This window comes from Rhinatrema bivittatum, chromosome 2, assembly GCF_901001135.1.
Source record: "Rhinatrema bivittatum chromosome 2, aRhiBiv1.1, whole genome shotgun sequence".
Lineage (NCBI taxonomy): Eukaryota > Metazoa > Chordata > Amphibia > Gymnophiona > Rhinatrematidae > Rhinatrema > Rhinatrema bivittatum.
In genome coordinates this window covers 232,274,515-232,301,312 of record NC_042616.1, presented here as the reverse complement: position 1 = coordinate 232,301,312, position 26,798 = coordinate 232,274,515, and the positions used below count along the sequence as shown (strand labels likewise).

Below are 26,798 nucleotides of genomic sequence, written 5' to 3'. Positions count from 1 at the left end.
ATAATACAACACAAAATGAATTTTAGTAAAGAAATACACAAATCAGAACACATTTCTTCAACAGTATTAATTTATTACACATGAAAAACTTGCCCAAATCACTTAGATGTGCAGTGGCTCATCCTTACTTTTGCAGAGGTAAAGTCTTAAATTATTTTAGAGAAATGTAACTTCCATGAAATTTCTCATTCATTTCAAATTACAGTCAGGCTGTTCAGAGAATCTTGTAACATTGTTGAATGTAAATAACTCTTCAGTAACGTTAAACATAAGCAGGGTAATGACTACAGCTGCACATGCTCAGTAGGGCATGTTTAAAAGTTCTAGAATCCTTGGGATCAAAGTTCCGTGCAGTTAGTGTAGCTGGGTTTAAAAAAAGGATCTTTAACAGCACAACAAACTCCTCAGCATAGGAAATTCATTCCTGGCAAACCACAATAGTTCATCACTAACAAGATCAGTCACTTACTCAGTTCTTGCACATGAAATAAATAATGAGATTTCCAATGGCAGGCATTTCTTTTTGGTAGTTTCCCTATAATTCTTTTCAGGGGTTTTTCTGAAAACAAACTAAGCCTTAAGCCTAGTAGAGTTTTACATTTATTTTCTCCATGGAAAATTGAGTCTCCCCTGGTTTATGCACTATGGAGTCAAAACAGACAAACAGCTACAGGCCAAAAGCAAACATTAAAGAAAAGACAAAATGGATACAATACTCCCTACAAGTCTCACCCTTTATACCAATTGATGTCTCTGCTGATAAAGACTTAAAGGCACAAACCCACTATACAAACTTTCAGACCTATCTGTGGTATAGCATTTGTACATGTAAATGGATGCTCAGAGATTAATGCTAGCATTTTATAAACTGCAGTGGGAGCTGCACAATTTATAAAATAACATGTATTTAAGTACATGTGTATGTGCAAGAAAACACATACCTTTTCTACAAATTTTATAAATGTATGCAGAAAATAATTGTGTGTGACTAAATGCCTAGAATTAAATGCAGAGGCAGGTATTTTATAAAGTATGCATGAGTACTTGTAATCACAAGTTCACCGTTACCTTCACCAGTTCACTCAGTCCTCCTCCAGTTCATCTAGATCCTCTAGCACTTCACCTTGAATCCCCACTAGGTTTCCCAGATCTCTCACTTAAATTGCCAGAGGATGTGGTTAAGGCAGTTAGCGTAACTGGGTTTAAAAAAGGTTTGAACAGATTCCTGGAGGAGAAATCCATAAACTGATATTGATCAAGTTGACTTAGGGAATAGCCACTACTTATTACTGACATTAGTAGCATGGGATTTATTTATTGTTTGGGTACTTACCAGGTACTTGTAACCTGGGCTGGCCACTGTTAGAAACAGGATACTGGGCTTTTATGGCAATTTCTTATTTTCTTACAATCAAACAATATGTTGCTCCTTGTTCATTACTATACAAAGAAATCTTGACCATCATAATAAGCACTGCCAGTGAATCACCTTCTTTGCTTTATATTTAATCATAGGTCACAAAATGTCAAATTTCTTCTAGATGGACTCTATAACAGGGTACCATCAAGCTAGGGCGAAATAACATAGTACATAATTTCATCTTTGTGAGACTTTCCTCAATCCAGATGAAGTTAAATCTTCATTGAGGTGTACTGTGCTGTTTGTACGTCTCACTCTGCTTTAAAATCTGGCCCCTAAACCACCACCAACACCTTACCTCGAGCTATTAGCTGCCACTCCTATAGACATATAAATAGTTGCATACTATAAAAGCCTTCCCAAATGCGTTCTCTCTCTCTCTTTCTCCTCCACGCCCTCTTCCCTCTCCCTCTTTCTCCTCCACTCCCTCTTCCCTCTCCCCTCCCAAGCCCAGAAATGGCCGAAATGCAATTCGAAAATATTAGCGCGAATTGCGTTACGGCAATTTCGGTCATGTCGCACAGCTTAATGTCAGGAAAAAGGTGTAGTTATTTCCAGTGTTAAAACTGTGCGATAGCGCCTCTCATTTTCATAAATCCCGCCCAAACTCCTCCCTAATGCCACCCTTTCCCAAAATTTGCCTTTGCGCCATGTGCTAGTACTCTTATTGCATGCGTTAATGCCATAATGCATTTTAATGAATGACCCTATAAATCAGGATATAATATTCAAAACATATAAATCAATCATAACTGAGTATATAATAAGTATATAATAGCATCATAGATAAACTGCCTGTTTTATACGCTCATTCAGACCAGAAGAGGGTTACAATATTCAAATCATATATCCAATGTTGCTCAGCCCATAGTAAATGTGTAATGACATCCCCACCTTGTCTCATTTGTTGAAGTACAAAGAAACGAAGTTCAATCACTGCATGTTTCTTTTCCTGGCAGTGTTGAATTTTGCTGCAGTGTTGAATTTTGCTGCAGTGTTGAATTTTGCTGCAGTGTTCTATAATGTGAATTTTAATTTTACACAAAGTTTTACCTACATACATTAGATCACAGGGGCATCAAATCACATAATCTACAGAGATGGTCTCACAAGAAGTGGATGATCTCAAAATAAATCATCTCTTCGATACAGGATGTTGAAAATCAGAAAGTTGTAAAGATAAAATGCACACGGAACAATGAGAAACGGGTCGATGTCTAGATGATCAGGAGGAGCCGACAACATCTGTAGATGAAAACACAGAAGATGCCGACCAATCCCAAATATTTTGGGGATATTCATTTAAAAGAAAAAATAAGCAGATGTTCCAAACCAGCAAAACTATATAACAAAGGTCAATGTTTTTTTAAACAATTTCCACAACATGTTCACCTTGATTGAAATATGAGAGGACACATATCAAAGGTGACATGTCATCTGAAACCTTAGTGGACAGCACTAATTCACGATCAATGTATAGAGTACTTTTGTAAGCCCAACAAATAACTGCAAAAATGAATAAAGTAAAAAAGTGATTCCCCTCAACAAAAACAAGAGTTTTGCCTACCAGCGAATATTGTTTTGTTTCCTCTTTGTTTTTTGGTAAAGTCAACCCTTAGGGTCTGATTTTAAAAAGCATTTACACGCTTAAAATTGGGTTTTGCTGGAATTTTAAATAGTCCTCGCAAGTGCGTGCATATTATTTAAATTAAGTCTAGCGCGCGTAAGTGTGCTCCTAATTTTAAGCGGTTTTTATTTATTTATTTGTTTTGTTTTTTTATATACCGACCTTCCTGTAAAAAATTACAAATCAGACCAGTTTACAATGAACAAAAACTATGCATAAGAGCGTTACATGGAACATTGCGAGAGAACAAAAAATTAAATAGGAAACCGGGGCTACGAACTTGCCCATTATAACAGAAACAATACTCTACATAGTAAAAACATGAATAAAATAAATAGTTACATCCGAACAGACATTGATCAGTACTTAATATTCTGAAGTTAACAGGAATCAAGGTAAGATAATTACTTAATAAATCTGTTTAAAAGTTTTTAAAAAAGATATTTACAAATTTTTAAAAATTCGGCTGGTCTAGGATATGGCTGGAGGGTAAGCTGGATGGTGAGCAGAGTTATGATTCTGGGAATGATGGATTTGCAAGGAAATGTTATTAGCGTATCTTTCCATAGGACTTGGCTTTTAAACGTGTGTATAAATGGCTTTTTAAAATTGCTGCGATAGTATGTTACATTTACACATGTAACTTCTTTTAAAATTATCTCCTTGGGTAGGGAATGCCATATGTGTGACTGGCTGATTTGCTTGTCGTCGGAGAAAGAAAAATTGTTTGCCTATAAACAAGTATTCTTTGAAGAGGGCAGCTCACAAACTCCCCATTTTTCCTTGGTGGTAGTTCTCTCCTTTTCTCAGCATTACTAACTGGAAGCTGAAGCAGCTGCAGGGCCATTGATGTATAGGAACTCCTGTACATGCTCAGAAAAGTCTTTTACTCTTTTCTGGAAAGCTTTAGGCATCCATTCCATTGGGGCCACATGCAGCTGCATGAGCTATTTGTATAATTGATGATTTTCCCTCTTCAGATAACACCTGTTACTCCAAATTTAGCATGGAAAGAGATGATTAGACAGCACTCCAATCTTCTTTAAAAATCTGTTATTAAATTCCATCTTTTAGTTGCTCCCTTTAGAGGGGTGTGATCCCATGAAAAGGTTTCCGGGTCACTCTCTTCATTTCTTGTGTTGGTGAGTGGGTATCTCTTTTCTTTGGGTTGGTCTTTGCACCAGAAGAGTATATCAAATGCAAGGCAGCACATACAGCTCCACATCCAAAAAGGTTACATTTTTTCTACTCTGGAGACATCTGAGGGCATATATGCATGCATGCACTGAAGGAGAACCTGAACTGGAGGTGTCTTGCCCTTTAGAGAGGCAGCTGCAATGTGGGTCTACACTGAAAACAAATATGGAACAAGAGAGAAAAACTAATACTGTTACGATCCCCCCTGTTGCTGCGCTACAAGTGGTCTCTCACCTTCCTCCGGAGGCCGCTCCGAAGCCAGGGCCTCGCCTGTGTTCCACCCGGGACTTGCTCCAGGGCCTGAGAGGCCTAGCTGTGCCTGTGGCTTGCATGCCAGCGTTTGGACTTCCTGTTTGGCGACGCCCTTCTCCTAGGGGCCGGCCCGCAGCTCTCCACCTTATTTATAGGACCAGTGAGGGGCAGTCCTGGCAAGCTCCTCCTAGGGAGTTGCCTACAACCTCCAGTATTTAAGGACTTCCTTGTCATTTGCAACTTGCCTTCGGATTGAGCATTACAGTCGCCTATAACCTTGCTGATCCAGGTCCTCCATGTATTGATGGTTCCTTGTCCTGTCTCTGTCCGGATGTCCGTGCCTTGATGTGTTACCTGATGTCTGATCCTGTGCCTGATCCAGTTCCTGCTTTTCCTTGATGTCCTCGTCTGGCTCCTGAGCCTTCTGTCCTGTTGGGCCCTGGAGTGGCCAACAGGAGGGATTCGTCCCCCGGGCTCTTGAGCTTCCCTGCCTGCCAGCCGAAGGGGCTTCAGATGTCAGTATCCCAGCATCGGAGTTCCTGCTCGTCTGGACCTTTCCTGCACCCTCCTTTCCTCAGCGTGGTCCGCGACCAGCCTTCCTGGGCTGTGTAGGGCGCATCTGGGACGGGGTGGTCCGCGACTCAGTCCCGTGGGTGGGCTGAGTAGGGCGCCCTGTTGGACAGTGCCATGTCTCCTTCCAGCCCTCCTCTTCAACGTCTTGCTTCAGCCTGTCTTGGATGTCTGCCTCAGCCCCGTCTGACGTCTTCTGTGTAAGGACTCTGTCTGCCCTCGCCTCTGTCCGGCCTGCTGCCCATTGCCGTTCCCAGCGGCAGGTCCGAAAGGGCCGGGAACAGTCGGAGGACCGTTCATCAGTCAACTTTCCAGTGTTGGCTACCATGGGCGTGCAGGTCCGGCTGAGGGTCAGACTCTGTGCCTGCTTCTGTACCCGCCTGGCTCACCATGCCTGCCCAGCTCACCTCCCACGGTGTGGCTGGGGCTCCTCCCTAGCTTTCGCCGTGGCCCAAGGGCTCACCACCAGCTCGAGACGACCGCGCCCGCGCGCGCTCGTAACAAATACAAGATGGAAACAGTTATTCAAATAGCCAAAGATCAAGATTGGAAAACCTGAAACCTACAGAAGACAAAAGAAATAAAATGTATCAAAATACTGCACATAAGCAGGACATGCTTCTTCTTTACATGTAACTTGGGCCATACCCACAACATAGAATGGAGACGATGATAGTGTTCAAAGGACAGAGGTGTGAGCAGTAGAAATGCATTTTTATAAAATTTCAAAATATGGTGCATACAAATATGGATAGCATCTATCACATCAGCATTCCAAACAGACATACAACATGAAAGCAACCTTGCAAACAGAGACAAGCCACCATACTGGACAATAAGACATGTGTTGAACAAAAGATTCACAGAAAGCAGTCTGGAAATCTTTGTAAAAAGAAATTTGACTAAATTTCATAAATTTCACACACAGGTAGATATAGGATTTTGGAAAAAGGGTTATAAATGGTGTGATAAATCATCGTTCCACTACTCATTCTTGCCTCTGACTCTTCTTTCCCTTAAATTCTTTTCCTTCCACTTCATCCACACATCTTCTTTCCCCTCCCATAAAACACAAGGTTTCCCTCCATTTCCTCTTCCTTTTGCCTAGGTTTCTTTTCTCTTTCCTCTCTTTTCCCTAAGGACGGGAGTAGGGGTTCCCCAGTTCCTTCCAGGCCGCTCCAATTAAGGAGCGGACTGGGAGGGAACTTCCCTTTACCCCTATCTAACCTTCCCCTCTCCTCCCTGATCTCTAACCCCTTCTTAGCTACTTACATTTTTTTGTTCGATAACTTATTGCTCCTCGGGAGCAGAATTAATTTCTGCGCGCCAGCCACCTGCCGGCACATATTTCCCCAGGACAGCTTCAAATGGCGTTGTCCCGGCCCGCCGCCCTGCCCAGACCACGCCCCCGAGCAGGCCTCTTTTCAAAGGTCCGGCACTTCGGTGCCTAATGGGGGTTAAGCGCATGGCTGGGCCTTTCTGAAAATGTGCGCGGCGCACACAGGGCCCAGCCATGCACATAAGCCTCGTAATTCACGCGCATAGGGCTTTTATAATTTACTTGTTACTGTTTGTTCATTGTTGTGAATTACAAAGTATAACTGTTTTCTACTGCATATTGTATAGGCAATATTTGTAGTGCAGTATTGATGAAAGTGACATATTGGCAAAATGCTTCTATTTTCAGGAAAAAAGCAGCACAATTGGTGCCTAAAACAATTGACGTTTTCAGGGAAAGATCTCAGCCTCAGATTGGAAAAATTCTTGATCCGTAAGTAATGAAGATACAATTTCAATGAATATTTAATACTTTTGTGTCATTACTTATTCAAGTGTCTAAACTGCCAATTACATATTAACTGCTCCATCAAGAAGAAAACGGCACCGCTATTTCACTTTTTCATGCTTTCTGTACGTCTTAAACTAAAGTTCCAAATGGTTTAATTAAGTTACTTTGTTTCGCTGTTTTATCATACGAAAGTTCCGAATTGTTAAATAATTTATTATGTTTCAATGTAAAAATAATAAGACACCGTTGTCATATTATCTAATGAGTTACCATGTAAACCGATGTGATATTCCATATCGAATGTCGGTATAGAAAAACTAAATAAATAAATTACAGTGAGATAATATTCATGCCATATTGATGCGGTGTGTTTTAATCAAAAAGTAGATTGTGTTAATTGGATGACTCTAATCTTTTTATCATATAAAATCAAGATTTGTGTTCTAATTGTTGAGAGGTTTAACTTTACTACCCAGCATTGAAGATTTAAATAATTTATTAAAATCATATTATCATTGCAGGACTTCAATATTTCTAAATTTATTGCATGAAATTAACATTCTCTTTTGATTCTAAAATACTGTATAACAAAATAGAATTTTGGAAGGACTTTTTGTTTCTATTATTATAACATTTATAACAAGTTTTAGAATTGAGAAAAAAGTAGACAGCTTACGTCAGGTTTATAATGTGTTATCAATTGGCAATTTTAAATTTCCTCTTCCTCTCATGAACTGGAAGAAAGTTCAAATGTTGGTGGCACCATATTTAAAACTGTTATATAAACTGACCATCAAAAGTTCTTTAGAACTCATAGGAAGAAATAATTTCATCAACTTATAAGCATTAGGATTTAAGTCTTAATTTTATGTTCAGTACATAAACCCTTAAACATATTGTATGAAAAAATTAACAGAAAAAGAAGCTATGATGTCACTTACATGTAGTTATTTATTCTGACAGTATGAATGCTCAAACATGTTAAGAATTTATATGGTAGGCTTAATCTCAAAAGGATGTTTTCTTCCTATGAGTTGTAAAGAACTTTTGAAGGTCAGTTCATATAACTGTTTTGAATATGGTGCCAACAACATTTGAACTTTCTTCCAGTTCTTGAGAGGAAGAGGAAATTTAGGACTGCCAATTGATAACACATTATAAACCTGACTCTTGAATTTACTGCTTCTGGTGGAGAAAAATATATATACATTGATTTGATCAAGAAGAAGTGCAATTTTGTTATGAATGTACAATTTAGATTCCTGTTGCAGTGGGCGATTGATACAATAAACTAGAGAAGTGCTTCGTTTTTAGGAATCGGGTAGGGCTTCGGTCGACTGATTCGTTTAAAAGTTTAGTTTTTCGCGTGTGGTTTGGTTTTTTTTACGAACGGAGTTAGTACGCACTAACGGGGTTAGTGCGCCCAAAGTTCCCGTTAGTGCGCACTAACTAATGATAGTGCGCACTACCAAAAATTGCAACTTTTAAGTAAAACGTATCAATTTTTAAGGAGTTCGTTAGCTAAATGTACGGTTCTGGGCTCCCACTGGTTCGCACCACCTGGAAAACAGCCAATGGGAATGTAGAATCAGTATTTTAACTCATCCGTAGTTAGTGCGCACTACCGCTGGGTAGTGCGCACTAACGCGGATTAGTGCGCACTACCTTGAGCATGCTCTGTGAGGTCCCCAGAGGCCATTTTGCTTAAAATACACGCACTAATAATTATTTTCTTACTACGTGCTGTCTCAGTCTGACTGACACTGAGACAGAGCTGAGCAGTGAGCAGTGCACACACAGCAAATCAACACAACGTTATCGTTATACCACATTATCATCAACTCTACCACTGTAAGTGTATAATATAATAAATATATAAGATTTTGTTTTAGTTTTTATACAGTATTACTTTACTAGTAGTTACTTAGTTGGTTAAGTTAAATAGTTAATGCACTTTTTTTTCGGTGAAGTAGCATAAAATAATATAAAAATAATATTAAATGAAGTTACTTACATTAGGGGAAATTAAAAGTTTAACACACAAAAGTACTTCATTTAATTTTATGCTAATTTAGTGAAAAAAAAGTTTAACAGAGATTGTCAGTGTCAGACAGCTCCCTCCCTGCATTACTAGTGAGAGGCTGGCTGGCTTCACAGACAGGGGGGGGGGGGAGCTCAGCTGCCTGACCCTCACTCCTCCCCTCCCCCCATGTCCCAGCCACTGAACTGAATGGTGTACTGTCACTGTGAGGGTGAGGGCTGAGGGCTGAGACAGCTCCCTCCCTGCATTACTAGTGAGAGGCTGGCTGGCTTCACAGACGGGGGGGGGGGGGGGGGAGCTCAGCTGCCTGACCCTCACTCCTCCCCTCCCCCCATGTCCCAGCCACTGAACTGAATGGTGAACTGTCACTGTGAGGGTGAGGGCTGAGACAGCTCCCTCCCTGCATTACTAGTGAGAGGCTGGCTGGCTTCACAGACAGGGGGGGGGGGGGGGAGCTCAGCTGCCTGACCCTCACTCCTCCCCTCCCATGTCCCAGCCACTGAACTGAATGGTGTACTGTCACTGTGAGGGTGAGGGCTGAGGGCTGGCTTCACAGACAGGGGGGGAGCTGCCTAGCCCCTCCCTGCATTAGTGTGTGAGCTTCTGAACATACAGCTGTCCTATAGCACATACTTTTTTTCATCTTCTTTTTTATTTTCTCATGGTAGGATGGAACGTGAAAGGGAGTCCAGTGAGGACAGGGGGAGGGAGTCTGACTCCTCCCCACCGTCCTCCTCCAAGGTGGCAGCAAGGTCCAGGAAGCCCCGCTTTACCCAGGCCGACGTGGACCTCCTGGCCCGGCTCATGCTCCTGGATGAGAGGAATCTGTACACCCCCCCAGGCAGCAGGCCTAACCTGGAAAGGGAGACTGCTGCCTGGGCCTCTCTCCAGGAGGAGTTTTGCCGGCGGGCCTCCTACCCTCGTGAGGTGGAAGACCTCAAAAAGAAAGGTGAGAAATAATAATGTTGATCATATTATTCAATTATAAATTATGTATATTATTTTGTCATTGAAAATTAAATAGAGTATGATAGTAATACTAGCTACAGTAGCTACTAATAGCATACAGTGAGTTATATAATTATAATGTAATAATTAACTACTATAAGTAATAAAAGTTATAATGTTAAGTAAATATATTTTAGAAAACAGAAATACTAGTAGCTAGCTACTAGCTAGCTAGCTACTAGTGTACCACCCTTACCCTATACTATACTAGTATTAATACTTAATAACTAGACTACAAAGGAAATAAAATTATCTGTGGTATATTATTGATATTTATATTTATCGTTTTGAAATGGTGGTATTTGGGATTTTTTTGAAAGCCACATTGAAATATAAATAAAATAGTATTTATGTATAACTAACTTTTGTATGTTGCATAAAAAATAATCTAGTAGGTCAAGGCAAAACATGGGCATGTTGTAACAATTAATCAATGTTATTCTTTTTCCTGTATATTCCTCTAATTTTCAGGTCGCCATCTGCGATTGCATGAGGGTAGGTGGCTCGAGGAAGTCCGCCGAACCTTGCCCCGTTCCGTGCCTGGTAAGTTGTTTTCAGAATACTACACAAGAACAACACACATTACACAACTATTCAATTAATTGTAATGGAATTTGTGTTTAAAAATGTTTGTTTACTATAACAGTGAATGAATCATTGTGTCTGATCTCATTCTTGTTTATAAAATTCTAACTGTTGTTCTCTGAATTTTGATTTGTCTTGTACAGAACCACACCCAGGCAGGAACTTCCTCCCACTACGCAGGAACTGCCTCCCACTAGGCCCAGGAAGCCCCAGGCGGGGCTTCCTGGGCCTAGTGGGAGGCAGAGCTGTCACCAGAGGAGGACGGAGGCAGCAATAAGGACTGGTCTAGGTAGGAAATAATATATCTTGGCACGGCCAGTACAGTAGTATATATTATCTGAGGCTGAAAAACAAAATCTTTTTTTTTTATATCAGTCAGTTATAGTGGCTGGGGATTGGGAATGGGGGGATGTGTGTATTTATTTATTTGTATATATTAAATGACACTGAGTGGCAATGATAGTAAACTAAAGAATTGAAGGTGAAAAAAAAGAAGAGGTTTGTAGTGTATCTCCTACCATCATATTCTGTGTAACCTGAGATTGACTATTATTTCTCCTTCCAATCCTTCAAATTATGTATTCTCTCTAATCTATGTTGATAGATTTGATATCCCTCCACTCTCCCCCTCACTCCTTCTCCCCTGCAATGGACTCCTCATTTTTCTATAATCCTCAAGGTCAATAAACTAAATAAGGGGTAGATTATTTTATAAACTTGCTCGCATGCATCCAGTATTTGCTTATTTATTTGTCATATCTGACTATGTAATGTATGTATAATGTATTGTTCTGTGTCTCATGTTGAATTTTTTTTTTTTTTAATTTCTTTACAGGCCAAGATAAAGCTGTGGCGGTCGCGGACCGGCGGCCCACCACTGCCACCAGTACCACCACCAGCGCCAGCACCAGCACCAGTACCAGCACTGCCGTACTTCCTGCAGGATCTCCTCCAACCTGTAAGTGCTGCTGTGCACAATATTCAAAGTTGGAGGAGATCCTGCAGGAAGTACGGCAGTTCAAGGCGAAATATGATGCCGACTTCATGATGTTGCAGCAGAAGGTCACAGAGGTGCAGACCAGTGTCAGCAATGTGGAGAGGAGGTTGTCAGCCCTGGAGGAGGCCCCTCAGGAGCAGAGGGAAATGGCTTCTCCTCCTCATGAGATGCCTCATGAGGAGGAGGTGCCAGTTCCCTCTGCTTCAGAGCAGGTTTCTCCAGTGGCGGCACCCTCCTCTCCACATGATGACCCTGCTGCAACATCATGAAGTCAAGGCATCATATTTCGCCTTGACCTGGGCTCCTGGCCTGGTTTTTTTTTTTTTTTTAATGTGTCTAATTAATTATATTTAATTACTATACGTTTAAAAAAATAAATGTTGACATGTTTGGAAATGTTTGTTTGTTCTTTTTTATATATTATTTTATTAGTCATTTAACTAATAATAATTGTTCCAAAATAATATAGTATGGTACTACTAAATTACAAAGAGCAGACATGTACGGATGTACGTCTATTATAATCCAACACATTTCATTGTTTTAGTAGTAACTAAGTTAGTCATACACTTCCATACAACATTCAGTCTGGCTGAATTAGCACAAGTTGTATACTTGTGAGCAGTAGCGCCAACGTCAAGGCTTCAACCGTGGCTACTGACCATTCACACATCTTTCAACCTGGCCAATACAATATTGTGCACTGTGTTCAGTGTGTGCAGCACTCAAGCTACTGCAATGACTCACACGTCGATGCCAAAAATTGCTCCATGACCAAGACAGCCATTTGAAGCAAAAAATTTAATGCTTGTGATACTAAAGTAGGAGTAAGGAGAAAGCAGACTCATGAACAAAAAATCCTTCAGAAATGTACAACTTCTGGGTGCTCAGTTTTCTCTTTTTATTACACTCAAGGGTGTTTGTATATATTTGGTTAATCAATATATTGTTACAGTAGTGGATATAACAGTAACAGTTTATATCCAACTAGTAGCTACTACTAGCTAGCTACTAGTAGTAGCTAGCTAGTAGCTAGCTACTACTAGTACAGCCACTAGCTACTTAGTTAGAGTATCAACCTCTCTGTGCACTGTAAATGCAATTTAATATTGTATTGGCCTGAAATTCTTTCATACTTCATTCACACAATCATGCTGTTGGAGATGGACGCTGAGGCAGAAGAACCCAGCGAGGACTTGCCTGCCTCAGAGGTGGACACTGGGGGAAAGGAGCCTGGGAGTGAGAAGCCTGTGTTGGAGACGCAGCAGGACAGAGTGTTCATGTCTTGTGACTCCCAGACTGGCTTCTCCTGTGGGCCACAAGAGGCAGCAGCGGCAGTGTTGTGGCCGCTGCTGCCTCTTGTGGCCGGGCGCCCCAGCAAGCGATGCGGGGAGCACAGCTGCATAGAGCCAAGCCTCTCTTCCACCCCTTGACCTTGGATCTCGGCCCTCGACAAGAGGCTCACTCCTCCCAGTCACAGGGAAAGTTCGGATACCCAAGCTGTGGAAAGTTCGTTTTGATAAAAACCAATTGCTCGACTAAGTCTGGAGACAAACGTGCATGGTGTGGACTCACTATGTTCCCTGTCATTGAAAATACTCTTTCACTTTGCACACTTGTTGGCGGGCAGGAAAGAAAGTGCTGTGCTAGTATTGCAAGATCAGGCCACATTGAAGCTTTCTGTGCCCAATATCTCAAGGGATCTGAGTCCATGCTCTGAATTGGCTCAGACAGAAAACTCTTAACATGCAGTTCTGAAACATTCTCCTGCAGGTAGGACTCAGTAGTAGTAACTCTTCTGCCAACAGCTGATGCGATTGCTTGTGACATGGCAGGCAGTTCATTAAATGTGGAATGACTCATATTTTGATGTGTTATGGAAGGGGTAGGGGAGCAGCTGATCATACTAGTACTTGAGCAGGATGGAGTTGGAGACTGAGAGGATGATACTAATTCTTTTTCATCGTTACCAGTGGAACAGACCCTGTTAGACATTATGTTTTCAACCATTTTAATCAACTTTTTTTTTCCAATGTGTAAGAGCATTGTTCTTGAGAGCAATACTGCCTTTCACACGTGGCTAACATATAGCAATCCCTTTGCATGAGAGGTTTCAATCTTTTTTCAACTTGCTCTTTTAAGCATTTAACAAGCATTAACACTTCCTTAGAGAAATCTGGATGATGCAGAAATTCCTCTAATACCTCCTCCAGATAGTTTATTACAGGGATGACACCACCCAAAGTGGCATTAGCTGAACTCAATGCATCAGTATATACTTTGAAAGGCTTGAGGACATGCACCATGTGTGCAATGTTTGTCCAGTCCTGACATCCAAGAGGATTTTCCAATCCAATTTCAGTTGCCATTGCCAAATCATGAAGAGGTGTCTGCTGTTCAGACAACCTCTCCAACATAAGATAGGTGGAATTCCATCTGGTAGGCACATCCTGAAGAAGGTTGTGCAAAGGTGCGCCAACTGCTATTTGCCTCTTTCTGAGTTGCTTCCCACTTTTTACACTACGATTGAAATGCCCAGCTATTTTGCGACACTTTTCAATCAACCGCTTCAGGAGTTGACTACTACAACTAGTAGTACCACCTTCCTTGCCACTAAGCCCCAAAGCATCCCTCACTATCAGATGCAGGGTATGTGCAAAGCATCGGATGCCGTTGAATCTACCATCAGCCAGAGCCTTAATAATATTGGAACCATTGTCAGTAATGAAAAATCCATTTAAGCATTCCATATCACTGCTTCTAAGGAGCCCATTCCATTTTTCCATCATCCCCTGAATTGCGTGTAAGATATTTTCTGAAGTATGTCTCTTGTCTAGCACTTGAACATGCAGTAAAGCCCAATGGTATCCTGGCGAAACCTTTTTGGAGCTGCTGCCACTGCCACTGCCAATGCTGCTTACAGGTATTAATGCCTCATCCAGCTGCCACCAATGTGCTGTTAGAGACAAATATGCATGCCTTGCATTCATACTAGTCCAAACATCAGTGGTGAGATGGATGCTCCTCCCCTTTGCCCTTGCCATCATAATCTGCATTTCAGCACAACATTTTCTGTATAGGGAAGGAAGCACCTGACGGCTAAATGTACTTCTTGAAGGAAGTTTGTAGTAAGGGGCGAAATAATGGAGCATCCACTTAAATCCCTCATTTTCTACAATCTGCAGTGGCTGATCATCCAAAGCAATCATTAGAGCAATATGTCGTGTACCCACTTTAGACATTGCCTGCTTCCTGCTCTGTGACATTGCAGAAGAACACCACCCCATCTGCTCCATGGTAGCTTGCCGCTGCTGCTGGGGATGAGGAAGAGGAGACTGCTGCTTCTGCAGATGCACACAATCTGTATCTTCTTTAGTACTACTACTTTCCTTCTGTGGCTGCTTCCCTGTTGCTTTACTTGAAGCCTGGGCAAGCACGGTGGGACCAGCTTCTTCTGCAAGCAACAGTGCTCTATGTTCTCTTTCAAGGTGATATTTCATGTTGCTGTTAGTAAGATGTCCAATAATTATTCCACGGCTCACCATCTTTTTACAATGGATACATTGTCCAAATCTCTGGTCAGCCACAACATGATAATGATTCCAAATCTTTGATGTCCTTGTACTGTTCCTTACTCTAGGCTGGATACTTGTCATTTTCATACTAGTAGTAGAAATAGTAGTAGTAGTAGTAGTAGTCACACGTGGATGTTCAAATGGTGTAGGGGACAGGGTACCAGCAATACTGCTGGCACTGGCAGTAGTTGTTTGTTTTGCAATCTGACTAACATTGTCATTGCTTCTGTTCTCCTCCTCCTCCTTCTCCTCAGAATGTTTACTAGCCAAAAACTCCTGATCATCCTCCTCCTCCTCCTCCTCCTCCTCCTCCTCAATATCTGATTCATCATCATCATCCAATACTTTCTGTAGCACCATTCTTTCATCTAATCTTTTTACCTTTCCCTCAAATTTTGCTCGTTCCTTCCCTTGCAACAAGTTTCCTTGCACTTCTACATCCTCTTTCTTCTCAAAAAAATCGCAGTTTTTTCCTAGGGACTGGCAGACAGCTCTTTCCAGTAGCACTATCACTAGCAACACGTTTTTTCCCAGAGGGTACTGGTAGGGGCATTATGATCCTGTGGTCAAAGAAATATATAATAAATATAGTACATTAAACAAGTTAATAAATTAGTTTGGTATTCATTTTTAAAACTTTATTGAGCTAATAGCATTAGCTAGCTAGCTATTGCTAAGGCTACCCCCAGACCACAGGACAAAGAAGGATATAGTGATTATTTATTAGTCAGTGAGTGACACTGACAATTGATAATTTGATATAGTATACTTACTAATATATTATATTGCAATTTATACCATGCATTGGCCAGAGCATCAAACTGCAGCAGACTGAGACTGAAACTAGGCTGCAATGCTTCAGTTCACTCATTACATTAGCCTCCTGGCAGGACTGGCTAGGCTTTTCTGTTAATACTACATGCAAGCCAAGCATTGAGGTTAGAGAAGTCCTATTCCTATTTTTTCATATCCTTTTCAGGCCTATTCTGTTCTTTGGACTAAAATAACTTCTCCCTCCCACTTCAAGTCTTACCCACAAATCTCACACACAGGAGCAGAAGCCTCAAGCCAAGCACAAGATACATAATATAGGATATTGGACAGACTATTGGCCAATTATAGGTTTAGTAGTAGAATTGATTTGATAGTAGTGACTCACTGGCTTTAATAGCTAGCCATAGCCAGTGACACTAGGCTAATAGCCAAGCTAGCTATTAGCCTAGTGTCACTGGCTATGGCTAGCTAGCTATAAACACTATTAGTGATAAATCTAGTAGATTACACACATTAATACATCTATATAATATTGATAAATATAATATTATATAATATTATATATTTATAAATCTATTAAAACTCTACTGCTGCAATGTTCAGAAAGCAGTCAAAGCACCTACCTTGTCCTTTATAAGCAAGCACTGCTGCTAGACTGGAGTGCTGGTGCCTGCCTATGCCTAGGCTAGGAATGCTGCGAACGAAGAGCTCACTCAAGAAACAGAAAAAAAGAGTAGAGCTCAGCTCAGCTCACTGGTTGTGGCTATTGGCTATTTCGGCTAGTGGTACTTGGCTGCTAGCAGTAGCTATATGCTACTGTGGCTAGTGGCAATGGCTACTGGCTGGCTGGCTAGTATCATAGGCTGATACTAGTATCAGCTAGCTAAGCCAGCTAGCAGCTACCCCTTATTAATAACAATAAAGGCTGTATAATATTAACTATCAATCAACAGCTGCAGCTAGCTATAATGACTGATTGACTGATGTTTTCTCCTCAAACCCACAAAACAAAAGCAACACATAAGCAGAGCACTCATTATTATATAGCTATTATAGCTACCTATTGACTAAAAGTAGGAGGGAAAATAAACCTATTAATTTAAGTGGCCAATTCAAAAATGATGCAAATGAATATTATGCATAATATATCAAACAAATTCTAGTCACATGATTGATGACATAATCACAATATCCACAGACACACTACTACAGTAGGATTAGAACTTCAAGCTAATAGCTCTATCCCCCATTCCCATTCCCCATCCCCCATATAAAACAATCTGTAAAAAACAGCACCTTGGCTGTTGGTAACCTTGGTAATGAATAAAAAACAAGAAGACACCCAATAGGAATACATATTCAACCTTCAATTTAAAAAAAAGTGTCAATTTAGTATCAATTTACGTTAGTGCGCACTAACATATATCACTGCGCACTGTCATGTACCTAGCGCGCACTAATAATCCGTTAGTGCGCAGTATGGCGAGGCGCCATGTACTGCGCACTAAGTCCAGCGACTGCGCGCTAACGGATAGTCCATGCGCACTAACATCCGTTAGTGCGCAGTAATAAAAAACCGACTTTAACCCGAAAATTCGTGGAATTTTGATTCTTTTTCCCAACTTCCCCAACAATGACGATTTAGACAATGTCGTTGGCATTGACTAAATCGTGAAAAACGATTGCACGTCTCTACAATAAACTTCAAAATTAAAATCTATGAACCTCAGCAAAATAACCAAAAGAAAGTGTACTCGGTATAGACGCTCATATTGAATGCCCATTGCAATAAATTTCTTTGAGTATCAGAAACGCACAATTCTCCTTCGACGTGTCCTTTTTTACACTGCCCTGATTTCACACTCATTTAAATACTGCATCAGGTACACAGGGATGTGTGCCTGATGTGTGCGCATTAGGAAAATGGGTGCTCAATATGAGTATTTGTTTTGAATGCGCATCTTATTGCTTTGGCCTGACAGTCTCCTTCCTCAGAGGTTTTCATTGGCAGGAAAGAGCTAGTTTCACTTCTGTTGGTATTGGTGCCAAATTCAAAATGGTACTGCCGATACTGACTCATACATGCTTTGATGTTAAATGCAAGCATTATGGCTAATGCCCATTAATACATACAACTCTGTTACAATGTAATAATAATAAGACACCTTAGTCTTACTATTCTCTGTGTTAACATGTAAACCGATGTGATATACCCCAATGAATGTCAGTATATAAAAGCAAATAAATAAATAAATAAATAAATAAATAATAAACTCTTAAAAGACATATTCAGAACTCTGTGAAATTAATTTGGTCATGTCTCTCTCTGTCTATACATGTGCATGAATGTATATATTTGTGTGTGTTTTCTATTTTTGCTCCTTTCAATATAGCTGTTCTTTTATTTGTAATTATACCACGATTATACCACTAGTTAATATACAAGCCTTTTTAAATGTAAACCCTAAATTCTAGAAGAAAATATTTCTGTCTTAAGATATCTGCATTACATATTAAAACAGCTATTTCTACATACACTGAGATAGATACTCAAAAGCTAGCTTGCTAGGGAAGGTAGCCGGATAAATTTGTCTGGCTAACTGGCCGGATAAACTTGTCTGGCTAACCTGGCCTTTGAAATTGCCTTCTCTCTTACCCTCGGCCGCTCCGGCACCGACACGAGGCAGCTCCCCTCCGAATCGGACCTCCTCTTCGTCTTAAACCGCAGCGAATCGACAGAGCTGATGTCTTCAGCCAATCGGGGGACAGCACCGACTGGCATTTAAATCAGTATAGCAGCTTGGCGCTGCCTCTTCATCTCTGCGGCGTCCTCAGAGAAGGAAAGGCCTGCGCGTTTGGCGCGGAGACCCGCCGGGGTAAGGCCTTTGAAATTTTCCTTCTCTCTTACCCTCGGCCGCTCCGGCATCGACCACGAGGAAGCTCCCCTCCGAATCGGACCTCCTCTTTGTCTCGCACCGCAGCCAATCGACAGAGCCGACATCTTCAGCCAATCAGGGGACCAGCCCCGACTGGCATTTTAAATCACTATAGCAGCTTGGCGCCGCGCGTCGCGTGCCAAAGGTGCACAACAAAGGGGCAGGCCCCTTTGTGCGCCCCTTCGTACAGCCCCGCAGGGCAACCCGGAGTCCTCTATTTGAATTAGTGAGCTCAAGCTGTTAGGTTACTTCCTCTAACCCGAGCACCCCCCGGCTCCCCTCCTACCGGGGACTGCATTCACTCCCTAACTGCTCCTCAGCAGCCCTACTCCACCTCAGTGCTCCACAGTATCTCCCTGCTCCGCATTATCTACCCACTCCACAGCTGCCACCTGCTCCACAGCTGCTACCTGCCCCACAGCAGCCCTACACGTACTCCACCTCAACGCTCCACAGTATCTCCCTGCTCCACTGTATCTACCTGCTCCACAGCTGCTACCTGCTCCACAGCAGCTACCTACTCCACAGCTTCCCCACTCCACCTCAGCGCTTCATAGCAGCTAAGTTACAAATATGGGAACCTCCACTATCCCCTTGATCAATTATCACCTAAGATGTTGTAAAAACATCTCCAGAATCCCCTCTGCTCACTTCATTCCCCAACAGAGACTGATACCAATAATGATCTCTCCTATCACTCAGTTGCTAGGCCTTTCCCTCTTCACACTCTCTCTTTTTAATGCCCAATCACTCACCAAAAAAACAGACATCCTCAATGACTACCTTTCTGAAGTCAGTCCAGATATCTGTGCCATCACAGAAACCTGGCTGAAACCTACTGACACGGTAATCACTAATCAACTTCCCACACATCTTTATGATTTCTTCTCTATACCCAGACTTAAGAAAAGAGGAGGAGGACTTCTTCTAGAAGCAAAAAAAGGTTTAGGCCTCACCCTACAACTTACCAACTCCTCTCACAACATAGAAGTTGCCCTCTTTAAGTCAAACCACCTACAGATCTGCTTAATCTACGCCCCCCCCCCCTGGAACCCTGGAATCCAACCCTTCTCCCATCATTGAACTCATAGCGAAATACATCAGTGCTGGCAAACCAGCTGTAATTTTGGGTGACTTCAACTTGCACGTGGACGCCTCCCCACTGTCCTCATAAACTGTGAAACTCTACTCTCCTCATTCAGCTACCTAGGCTTCTCTCAAGTCGTTAACAGCCCTACTCACATAGCAGGTTATACCTTAGACCTCATTTTCATCAATGACGGCATCTCGCTCTCCTCCAAGCCCAATTGCTCACTAGTCCCATGGTCCGACCACAGGATCATCTCCACTGCGCTTGAGATTAAGGATCTTCCTCCCCAATCCTTTCCTAAAACTACAATACAATTTAGAAAACCCTGCTCCTCTGACCACCTCAACAGCTACCTCTCCAAGGAACTCTCACATCTCGACCTCTCAAACGCAGACGCAGCCATCACATCCTGGATTCAATGTACCACAAAAGTTGCTGATCAAACCTGTCCTTCGTCCACCAAAGTCCTAAACCCCTCATCTCTTAACAGAAAACCCTGGTTCACCCCAGATCTTAAGGCCCTCAAACTTGACCTTAGAAAGAAAGAACACAGTTGGCGAAAACATCCGTCCACTGCGTATTTAGCTGCCTACAAATCTCTACTCAACGCTTATAGGATCGCCATCCTCAGAATGAAAAAAGACTTCTTCGCTAAGAAAATCTACCATTTCATCTTCGACTCGAAAGCCCTATTCGCATATGTCTCGGCGCTCACCAAACCATCTCCCCCATCATTCCGGACAATTCAGCGCTCAACAAAGCCACGGAACTGGCATTATACTTTGAGAGAAAAATCTCCAACCTTACTGCCTCACTCTCCACCCCCCCGGCATCGCCCTCTCTCTTCGCTCTCCCCACCTCGCTACAACATAACTCAACGCTCGAAGCTTTCGGACCAACATCCTCGCTGGAGATTGAAAGTATCCTCAAAAAAATGAAACCAGTCTCGCATCCCTCAGACCCAATACCGACCAACATTCTCTTTAACATCCCAAACACCATTTCAAAGCCAATTTCTGACATCATCAACCTCTCCTTAACTCAAGGACTAGTACCAGACCAACTAAAGCTCGCCATTCTTAAACCCATTCTAAAAAAAACCTAACTTGTCTCCAACGGACCCAGCCAACTTCCGCCCGATAGCTAACCTTCCAATGATTGCTAAAATCATGGAAAAAATAGTTAATAAACAGCTATCGGAATACCTTGAAGAAGATAACATTCTCCCCCCCTCTCAATATGGATTTTGTAAGACACTCAGTACAGAAACTCTCCTTATATCCCTTGCGGATACTATCCTTATAAACATGGAAAAAGGACAAACCTACCTACTTGTGCTTCTCGATCTATCTGCTGCCTTTGATACGGTGAACCATTTGATTCTCTTAGAAAGATTAATAGACATAGGCATCAAGGGATCTGCTCTAAGTTGGTTCAGATTATTCTTGTCCCACAGGTGCTTAAAAATCAGGGCATGGATTAACACTAAAGAATCCCCCCCCCCCCCCATCCACTCTAAACTGGGCATCCCCCAAGGATCCTCTCTCTCACCCACTTCAACATCTACCTTCTACCACTCTGCCACCTACTTACAAAACTTAAACTAATCCATTTCCTGTATGTGGATAACGTCCAAATACTCATCCCTATCACATAATCTCTACAAAAAACTCTCAACCACTGGAACAACTTCCTTCAAGCAATTAACCACCTTCTTTCCACTTTCAACCTGGTCTTGAACACCAATAAGACTGAGATTCTAATCATCTCGCAAGACGGTCTTGCAACACATCCAATCTTGCCGTCCTCTTCCCAATCAGCTAACGCTACTATTAATTTCTCTCCATTTGTCAGAGACTTAGGCGTAATCCTGGACAAACAGCTTAACCTAAAGAAGTTTGTGAACACCACCAGTAAGGAGTGCTTCTTTAAACTGCAAGTCCTCAGAAACTTAAACCACTACTTCACTTCCAAGACTTCAGATTGGTGCTGCAATCCATAATCATGTCGAAATTGGACTATTGCAACTCCCTTCTTCTTGGTCTCCCGGCCAACTCCATAAAACCCCTTCAAGTGGTTCAGAACTCCGCAGCCAGGATCCTCACCAATACCAAAAAAAGGGAATATATCACTCCCACCCTTCAGAGCCTCCATTGGCTACCTATCAAATACAGGATCCTCTTCAAAGTCCTCACGATCATACATAAAGCCAAAAACAACCTCACTTCTCTCCACACTTCTACTCAACTAAGATCTCATACCTCCTCTAGACCAATCAGAAGTGCCTACAAAGACACCTTGTATGCCCCTCAAGTGAAAACATCCCTAAGAAAACGTGCCATATCGACAGCAGGACCCCATCATTGGAATAAGTTACCCCTGGACCTCAGACAAGAACCCTGCCCATCTGCTTTCAAAAAAAAAATTAAAACATGGCTATTTAGACAAGCCTTCCCGGACACTTAATCTTCCCTCACTTTGCATCCTCTCTCATGTAAACTTCTACGCGGACACCTTTGTCCAGTTCATTACCTCCGCTGTTTATCCAGTCTTCATCTCATCTGTTTGGAGATGATTTGTTTTGAGTTATTATGTAAGGATATGTTATGTTAGGTCCCGTTCTACTGTTATTTACTACCTCTGTTCTATGTATCGCCCTATGCGAATGTTTTAGTTACATGTAAACCGTTGTGATTTGTATATTTACAGGAACATCGGTATAGAAAAGCTAAAAATAAATAAATAAATAACTTAGCCAGGATATTCAGATGTACAGCTACATCGCTGAATATACCCGGATAACATTTGAGTTAGCCAGATAAATTTAAGTAGCAATATTGAAACTTATCTGGCTAACAGGGTCATTGTTTAAACTGTGATGTGCTGCATCACGGCGGTACAATTTAAATCAGGGGAACGGGAGGAGTGTGGGAGGGATTTGGGCAGGGTTGTGGCCCGGAAGTATTGCGGGTGATAATGTTTTCCACATTATCGTTGGCAGTACCGTGGAAAATAACACCACCTTTTCCTGTGGTGCTATGGGGGCGAAAGTGTGTGGCCCGGCCGCAACCGCGGCGGGTGAAAACACACAGCTGCAGTGTGGCTGGCTGCATACTTTCAACACCGCCCCCTTTTTTCCTGCGGGCCATCATTCCGCTATATTTATAGCAGAATGATGAATCCCGGGGGCAGTTAGCCAGATAAGTTCCCTGTACTTACCCAGATCAGTCCAGACTCCTGGGTTTTGCCCCCCCCCCCCCCCCAGCAGATGGAGACAGAGCAGTTATCAAAACAAACTCAGTCTATAAATAAGCTGGTGCCACCTACAGTCCGGCAGTATTCCTCTGTCTCCAGCAGATGGTGGGGTTGCAAAACCTACAGTCTGGGCTGTGTGCTTGGTTGGTTAGTTAGGATTTGCAGAGTATTTTGGTTTTTTATTTTTATTTCCTTGCTTAATACAGCTTTAAAAAAAAAATTTTTTTTGGAAAAGGAATTTCTATCAGCACTGTGGTCTGGAGCCTCCCGGGGGTTGTGAGGTTTTAAAAGTCCATCCCCCACTGGTCTGAGGCAGCTGCTTCATAGGGTTGAGGGCCCTACTTTCTCTACTTAGCAGCTTGGGTGCGATACCGGGGAGCCCGGTTCACTCCACCCGAAGGGATCAGCAGCTTGGACAAGTTTTATAATTAAAAATAAAATGTTTTGCTTTCGTTTTCTCCCGTGCCGGCTCTCTCTCTCACTCCCTGTCTCAGCGCGATATTTGCTTTTCATTTTGCTATTGCTTCACGAATTCATTAAATTTTGTTGAATTTATTTTTTCCTGTCACAACTCGATGCTGCGTTTGTCCGTTTGCCGCGCATGCGGGTCGGCCCGCGCTCGTCTCTCCAGGGAGGACCTTTGCTCGGCTTGCTTCCCCGGGGGAGGGGGGGGGAGGGGGTGTCATCGGGAGCCAAAAAAAATGTTAAAAACGGCAAAACTAGTTAAAACAAAGTCTGCCTGGGTCCCGGTTGGGACGTCTGCTGCAGTTCACTCTGAGGCTGATCAGTTCCCGGTCAGCACAGGAACGGGGGCCATTTTTCAATCTTTCAGGATTGTGACTAGTGCAGCGCTGGGGGAGGGGAGTTTTACCTCCTCCTCTTTCTCAGAGTGCAGGTGGCGGAGCTTGGTTGTTTGCATGGCACTATCCAGGGTGTAGTGTTAGCGGCACAACCGAATATAGTTCGTTTCCTTAAGGGAGCAAAACACTTGCGTCCTCCGATTTAGCATCCTTATCCGTCGTGGAATCTGAATTTAGTCCTCACTGCCCTTTGTTCGGCGCCTTTTCAGCCTTTGAAGAGATCGACTCTAAAATATCTTACCTTGAAGGTGATTTTTCTGGTGGCCATTACATCGGCTCATAGGGTGTCAGAACTCCAGGCATTTTCCTGTAGGGAACCCTTTTTGCGGATTCAGGCGTTTCTTTAAGGATGGTTCCGTCTTTCTTGCCGAAAGTGGTTTCCTCTTTTCATGTCAACCAATTGGTGGAGCTGCCGGCCTTCACGGAGTTAAACTGTTCGGATCCTTTGGCGGGCAACTTGCGGAAGCTTGATGTTCACAGAGCCTTGCTGCGTTACCTAGAGGTTACCAATGAGTTTCGTGTGACTGACCATCTTTTTGTGCTGTGGAACGGTCCTAAACGAGGACAGCAGGCGTCCAAAGCTACTATAGCTCGTTGGCTAAAGGAGGCTATTAGTTCGGCCTATCTCCTTCGTGGTAGATCCCTTTCTTCGGGTCTGCATGCCCACTCTACTCGTTCACAAGCAGCGTCTTGGGCAGAGTGTCAGATGGTATCACTACAGGAGATTTGCAGGGCGGCTATGTGGAAATTCCTGCATACGTTTGCGAGACATTACAGACTGGATGTCCAGGCTCCAGTTTCAGGAGGATTTGGAGAGGGAGTGCTTCGAACGGGCCACTCCAGATCCCATCCCAGATAAGAAAGCTCTGGTACATCCCAGGAGTTTGGACTGATCCGGGTACGTTCAGGGAAAGGAAAATTAGTTTCTTATCTGATAATTTTCGTTCCTGTAGTACCACGGATCAGTCCAGAATTCCGCCCATCAGAGACATGGAAGAAAGGGAGAGTCCGCTCGGTTCTTATGTATTTCGTTTTTTTCAGATTGGCAGAGATTTGAATTTTTTGTCCTCAAGTGGTTTTCAAGGTTCAGGTCCCAGGAGGATTCAGTGGACCAGTTTATTTCTTTTATTATATATAGTTATGATGGTTTTGAGAGTTCCATTCTGCTTTGACATTGAATAATACTGCTGGACTGTAGGTGGCACCAGCCTATTTTTACGCGAAGTTTGTTTTGATAACTGCTCTGTCTCCATCTGCTGGGGGGGCACAAAACCCAGGAGTCTGGACTGATCCGTGGTACTACAGGAACGAAAATTATCAGGTAAGAAACTAATTTTCTTTTAGACCTGCTATTGAGAAATCAGGCTTAGCCAGCTAACCTAGGCCTGATTTATTAAAACATAATAAGGCAATATCGTGAGTTAAACAGCATGTATCACACATTAACTCCTATTTATCATGCGATATCACAAAAGATTTCCTCCCATATGGAAATAAGCTGCTTTGCATGCATAAAATTGCCAAATGCATGCAAAGCAGGTTATGCATAAGTAAACCTATATAAATAAAGTAACTTGGCTGACTTAGAAAAAAGTCCACTCGTTATTTTATCATGTTTGAGGGAGCTGTAGATATTTTCCTTAAGTAGCATCAGGATCCCCAATATTCCCTTTGAAAAATTAAAGGACTAGCAGCCTGAAAAATTGCCCTCCCCCAAATAAGGAAAATCACCCCAGGGGTCGATGGTGACCCCTGCCCGCCCCCTTCTCTCACCACCTATTGAGGCAGCACTGGCCCCCTCACAAAAAAAAAGTCTAAACGCACAGTGACTACCTGCTCCCTTCCCCAACTCCTCCCTTTAAACCTCCCAAAATGGCTCCTTTTGCATAGGAACCCCACGGCACACCTCAACCCCGCTTCCAAATATAATGAAATCCCTGGTGTTTATGGTTTCCATCCCTCCTCCAAAAATGGACCCTGGTGGTCTAGGGGAGCAGGTGGATCCACACCCTACTCCTCTAACCCCCGTAGCCCTCCAGTACCTCAAAATGTTATCTTTGATAGCTGAAGGCCCTGGACACCCCCTAGCCTCAGGCCAAATCACCATTTTTCAAAATGGCTTTGACCAGGCCATGCCCCTATCACATGATAGGAGCAAGGTCTGGAGCCACGTGGCCTTGATCTGATCCCTGGCCTTTGCCCCATCACATGACAGGAGCAAGGCCTGACAGGCACCATTTTGAAAAATGACATCGATGTGGCTCATGGATAGGGGGCGTTCCAGGCCCTCAGCTAACTATTGAAGATAACATTTCAAGGTATAGGGGGGTAAGGAGGTAGGGACAGGGCTCCACCTGCCCCCTCCCAGTCCACTAGGGTGCATTTTTATTTTGGGCTGGGGGGAGAACCCTATATTTGGAAGGGGGGTTTCCTATTCCAAATGGGCCCTTTTTTGGGTTTAAGGGGAGGGGTTGGGTCATCGCTATGCATTTGGACTCTGTTTTTTTTCTTGCGGGGACCAGTGCAGCTTCGGTAGATGGCATGGGGGCTATGGGTAGGGGTCACCTTTGACCCCTGGATGATTTTTCTTATTTTGGGGAGAGCCATTTTTTGGGCCACTGGCCTTTTAGGCGATGGCAGCCCTGGCCAAGTTGGGCCACTATCGCGCAGGAAAGAGAAGTCCTGCAGCACAATTTTTTGTCACGCGTTTGTGCCACAATAAAAAAATTGTGCCATGGTACAGTGGCGGTAGTTTATCAAAGAGGGGCCAAATATCACAGTGATGCTGTACAGCAATATTTGGCCCCTCGTGGCTTAATAAA

General features: G+C 42.7%; 1 protein-coding gene across 1 annotated transcript in view; it reads left to right on the top strand.

The window, feature by feature from the left end:
• The window catches only part of EFHB (EF-hand domain family member B), a 205,195-nt gene that overhangs the window by 107,457 nt on the left and 70,940 nt on the right, over positions 1-26,798 (top strand). The window contains exon 7 of the mRNA XM_029587068.1: positions 6,754-6,837. Within this exon, the coding sequence (XP_029442928.1) occupies positions 6,754-6,837 (84 nt within the window). The remainder of the gene's footprint in view (positions 1-6,753; positions 6,838-26,798) is intronic.